The sequence below is a fragment of the Salvelinus fontinalis genome, unplaced genomic scaffold (assembly GCF_029448725.1).
Source record: "Salvelinus fontinalis isolate EN_2023a unplaced genomic scaffold, ASM2944872v1 scaffold_1054, whole genome shotgun sequence".
Lineage (NCBI taxonomy): Eukaryota > Metazoa > Chordata > Actinopteri > Salmoniformes > Salmonidae > Salvelinus > Salvelinus fontinalis.
In genome coordinates, this window is record NW_026601263.1 from 1 (window position 1) to 5,345 (window position 5,345).

Genomic DNA, 5,345 nt, shown 5'->3' on the forward strand with positions numbered 1-5,345 from the left:
CAGAATGTATTGTTAGTTACTGTATCTCTATCCCAATATTCCTCTCTCTCTCATCCAGAATGTATTGTTAGTTACTGTATCTCTATCCCAATATTCCTCTCTCTCTCATCCAGAATGTATTGTTAGTTACTGTATCTCTATCCCAATATTCCTCTCTCTCTCATCCAGAATGTATTGTTAGTTACTGTATCTCTATCCCAATATTCCTCTCTCTCTCATCCAGAATGTATTGTTAGTTACTGTATCTCTATCCCAATATTCCTCTCTCACCCAGAATGTTCTTCCTCTTCTTCTCCAGTTTGGACTCGATCATCTCCTGTGTTCTGGCCGAGGTGGTCTGGGCTGAGAAGTTGATATAGACGGGAACATAGCCTCCCTTCTCCTGGACACTGTTCAGAAGACCACGGGCCACCACAGACTGACACACGCAGAGAGAGACAAGAGAACACACTGAGGAAACACTTAGGAATGCATAGGGTTAACAGTGAGTGTTAGATTCATTCCATGATAAATGTGTTTTTCTCCACAAGGTCCAGCTAATACAACTAGTAAGAGATGCCTCTGACAAGCAGTGGTGCAGGACAACAACATGGAAGGTTGAAATATCAACATGTCAGAAGATATCGAAGGAGCAGTCCAGAGCAGTTTAGTTAAAAGTGCGTGTGTATGTGTGTGTGTGTGTGTGTGTGTGTGTGTGTGTGTGTGTGTGTGTGTGTGTGTGTGTGTGTGTGTGTGTGTGTGTGTGTGTGTGTGTGTGTGTGTGTGTGTGTGTGTGTGTGTGTGTGTGTGTGTGTGTGTGTATGTGTGTGTGTGTGTGTGTGTGTAAACATACCTTTCCTACTCCGGTGATGCCGGTGAAGAGAACAGAGTGTCCTACAGACAGCAGTTTCTCCATCAGGAAGCCATAACGCACCGTGTCGGTGGTGGGAACCAACATCTCAAAGAAGGGCAGTTCCTTGTTGTACCTAAAGGAGGGGATGATCCTCTCCCACGGCTCTAGACGCTTGTGGTTGAAGTCCATGAACACACTCCACAGGTCCCCCGAGCTGGGCAGCTACACACACACACACCACACAATATAGACAAATACAGATGTAACAGGGTTGATAGTGATAATGTTTATTCTAAGACTGGACATGTCATGATAGAAGCAGGTAGACAAAGCCATGTCTGGATGTAACAGTTTGGTGGTCAGAACACCATGAAAGGGTGCAGGCCTGTGTGTCTCTATGTTAAGGTAACTGATGCCTGGAGAAGCCTGTGCTCTTAGTTGTTGACTGTGTTTTCACCGCCCTGCACATGTGTTCTGTTTACCCCCTGCAGTGTGTGACAGTTTGTGTTCCGTCCCCGTCCCCCCCCCTGCAGTGTGTCAGAGTTTGTGTTCCGTCCCCCCCTGCAGTGTGTGAGAGTTTGTGTGTTGTGTTTGTCCCGCTGGACTTGGTGTCCTGCTGTTCGAGGTGTGTGGGTGTGTGTGGTTTGTTTACTGTCAGCGAGAGCCAGCCACCAACTTCAGGGCTAGCGGGCACGGAAACTGGCACACATATCATTACACACACAGAGGGATATGAATGTGTACACAATGCCCCCTAACTCCACAGTAGACAGGAATATTAATGTCCATAATCTCCCCTAACTCCACAGTAGACAGAAATATGACTGGGTCCATAATGGCCCCTAACTCCACAAAAGACAGAAATATGAATGGGTACATAATGGCCCCTAACTCCGCAGTAGACAGGAATATGAATGGGTCCATAATGGCCCCTAACTCCACAAAAGACAGAAATATGAATGGGTACATAATGGTGTAAGGGCTGTCGTTCTCCTCATCCTCGGACGAGGAGAGGAGAGAAGGATCAGTGGACCAATACGCAGCATTCGGGAAATAAGCCATCTTTTATTGGAACACGATGGCAACACGAAACAAAACACTTTCAAATTTACAAAACAAGAAAACGACGTAGACGAAACCTGAACATAAACTTACATAACTAACGTAAAACTCACGGACAGGAACAGACTACATCAAAACGAAACGAACAGCCAAACAGTCCCGTATGGTGCAAACATAACACAGATACGGAAGACAATCACCCACCAACAAACAGTGAGAACACCCTACCTAAATATGACTCTTAATTAGAGGAGAACGCAAAACACCTGCCTCTAATTAAGAGCCATACCAGGCAACCAAAACCAACATAGAAACAGATAACATAGACTGCCCACCCAAAACACATGCCCTGACCATAAACACATACAAAAACAACATAAAACAGGTCAGGACCGTTACAAATGGCCCCTAACTCCGCAGTAGACAGGAATATGAATGGGTCCATAATGGCCCCTAACTTAACAGTAGACCGGAATATTAATGTGTCCATAATGGCCCCTAACTCCACAGAAGACAGGAATATGAATGGGTACATAACGGCCCCTAACTCCACAGAAGACAGGAATATGAATGGGTCCATAATGGCCCCTAACTCCACAAAAGACAGGAATATGAATGGGTACATAATGGCCCCTAACTTAACAGTAGACCGGAATATTAATGTGTCCATAATGGCCCCTAACTCCACAGTAGACAGGAATATTAATGTGTCCATAATGGCCCCTAACTCCACAGAAGACAGGAATATGAATGGGTACATAACGGCCCCTAACTCCACAGAAGACAGAGCGACAGTTGCCTCAGGTTCTCTGAGCTGCACATCAGTTATCCCCAGAGACAGACTTCACCAGCCTTGTGTTTGTGTCTGGGGGTTGTGTGCATGTTTAGATCCTCCAGGACAAATCATCTCTGTTAGTTATGGACCGTAAAACATGCAGCTTTCATCCTTTCTCCCTCACACTCTCTCACTCCACTAACAGGTAAATGATGCATATTCTACTCCTCCGCAGACTCACTCAAGGAATACAACATTCTATACAGCATTACACTGTTACAACCCAGGGGACACTTCCAGAAGAAGAAAGTAGAGAGTTTCTATTGGATATCATTACTGTGATACCAACCAATGGCAACCATAGTCTCCATTGATGGCATGATGAAATACATTGAAAGTTCTCTGCAGATCTATGAAATCTACTTCTCTTCCAGCCTCTTTCACCTGCTGTCCTTATTGCTGAGGGGACAGACAGAGCTTTTCCTACCGATACCTTTAGAGATGCTCATTTCAACATGTCCATATAAATCTACTAAAATGGCATGCCTTTACAGCACATGTTTTTGTTGCATATATCCAACTGATAAAAACAACTGAATACAGTTATATGGTAGCAGTCTTGGTCAGATATTGATATTTGGTAGCAGTCTACAGAGTAAATTGATTCCACAGGTAAGGCCTCTATTTGATTTGAAACCCTTTCAGAGGACTTAAAGAGTGACTGAACGCACCGATTCAGCAAGCGTTTATCTGTTGCTCATTAAGAAAAATGTCAGTCTTGGAGGTGTGGTTTGATGTGGCAGTTACTGATGTTTGTCCCCCATGAGACACCATAGGAACAAAGCCAGTATCACTTCCTAAAAAGAGTCAGAATTAATTTAAGATAACTCAAGAAATCTGTCATTAATTTTGACGTTTTTGCCAAGGAGCATTTAGTCATGCAAGTTTACATCTAGCTAAGGTGTTGGGTGCAGTAGGCCATTTATCAACACATCTAGCTAAGGTGTTGGGTGCAGTAGGATATTTATCAACACATCTAGCTAAGGTGTTGGGTGCAGTAGGCCATTTATCAACACATCTAGCTAAGGTGTTGGGTGCAGTAGGATATTTATCAACACATCTAGCTAAGGTGTTGGGTGCAGTAGGCCATTTATCAACACATCTAGCTAAGGTGTTGGGTGCAGTAGGCCATTTATCAACACATCTAGCTAAGGTGTTGGATGCAGTAGGCCATTTATCAACACATCTAGCTAAGATGTTTGATGCAGTAGGCCATTTATCAACACATCTAGCTAAGGTGTTGGATGCAGTAGGCCATTTATCAACACATCTAGCTAAGGTGTTGGGTGCAGTAGGATATTTATCAATACATCTTCCTAAGGTGTTGGATGCAGTAGGACATTTATCAATACACCTAGCTCAGGTGTTTGATGCAGTAGGATATTTATCAATACACCTAGCTCAGGTGTTTGATGCAGTAGGATATTTATCAATACACCTAGCTAAGGTGTTGGATGCAGTAGGATATTTATCAATACACCTAGCTCAGGTGTTTGATGCAGTAGGATATTTATCAATACACCTAGCTCAGGTGTTTGATGCAGTAGGATATTTATCAATACACCTAGCTCAGGTGTTTGATGCAGTAGGATATTTATCAATACACCTAGCTCAGGTGTTTGATGCAGTAGGATATTTATCAATACACCTAGCTCAGGTGTTTGAGCAGTAGGCTATTTATCAATACATCTAGCTAAGGTGTTTGGTGCAGGAGGACATTTATCAATACATCTAGCTCAGATGTTTGATGCAGTAGGACATTTATCAATATATCTAGCTCAGGTGTTTGATGCAGTAGGACATTTATCAATACATCTAGCTCAGGTGTTTGGTGCAGTAGGATATTTATCAATACATCTAGCTAATAGGCAGCTGTTTATCCTGTGGTAGTGGGCAGCTGTTTATCCTGTGATAGAGGGCAGCTGTTTATCCTGTGATAGAGGGCAGCTGTTTATCCTGTGGTAGAGGGCAGCTGTTTATCCTGTGGTAGTGGGCAGCTGTTTATCCTGTGGTAGAGGGCAGCTGTTTATCCTGTGGTAGAGGGCAGCTGTTTATCCTGTGGTAGTGGGCAGCTGTTTATCCTGTGGTAGTGGGCAGCTGTTTATCCTCTGGTAGAGGGCAGCTGTTTATCCTGTGGTAGAGGGCAGCTGTTTATCCTGTGGTAGTGGGCAGCTGTTTATCCTCTGGTAGAGGGCAGCTGTTTATCCTGTGGTAGAGGGCAGCTGTTTATCCTGTGGTAGTGGGCAGCTGTTTATCCTCTGGTAGAGGGCAGCTGTTTATCCTGTGGTAGAGGGCAGCTGTTTATCCTGCGGTAGTGGGCAGCTGTTTATCCTGTGGTAGAGGGCAGCAGTTTATCCTGTGGTAGAGGGCAGCTGTTTATCCTGTGATAGAGGGCAGCTGTTTATCCTGTGGTAGTGGGCAGCTGTTTATCCTCTGGTAGAGGGCAGCTGTTTATCCTGTGGTAGAGGGCAGCTGTTTATCCTGTGGTAGAGGGCAGCAGTTTATCCTGTGGTAGAGGGCAGCTGTTTATCCTGTGGTAGAGGGCAGCTGTTTATCCTGTGGTAGTGGGCAGCTGTTTATCCTGTGGTAGTAGGCAGCTGTTTATCCTGTGGTAGT

General features: G+C 44.4%; 1 protein-coding gene across 1 annotated transcript in view; it reads right to left on the bottom strand.

Moving 5' to 3' along the window:
- Nucleotides 1-270: 270 nt before the first annotated feature.
- Nucleotides 271-5,345, bottom strand: part of LOC129848546 (dynein axonemal heavy chain 6-like) — a gene marked incomplete at both ends in the record, with an annotated part of 54,954 nt that continues 49,879 nt past the window's right edge. The window contains 2 exons of the mRNA XM_055915713.1: nt 271-418; nt 833-1,054. Of these exons, the coding sequence (XP_055771688.1) occupies nt 271-418; nt 833-1,054 (370 nt within the window). The remainder of the gene's footprint in view (nt 419-832; nt 1,055-5,345) is intronic.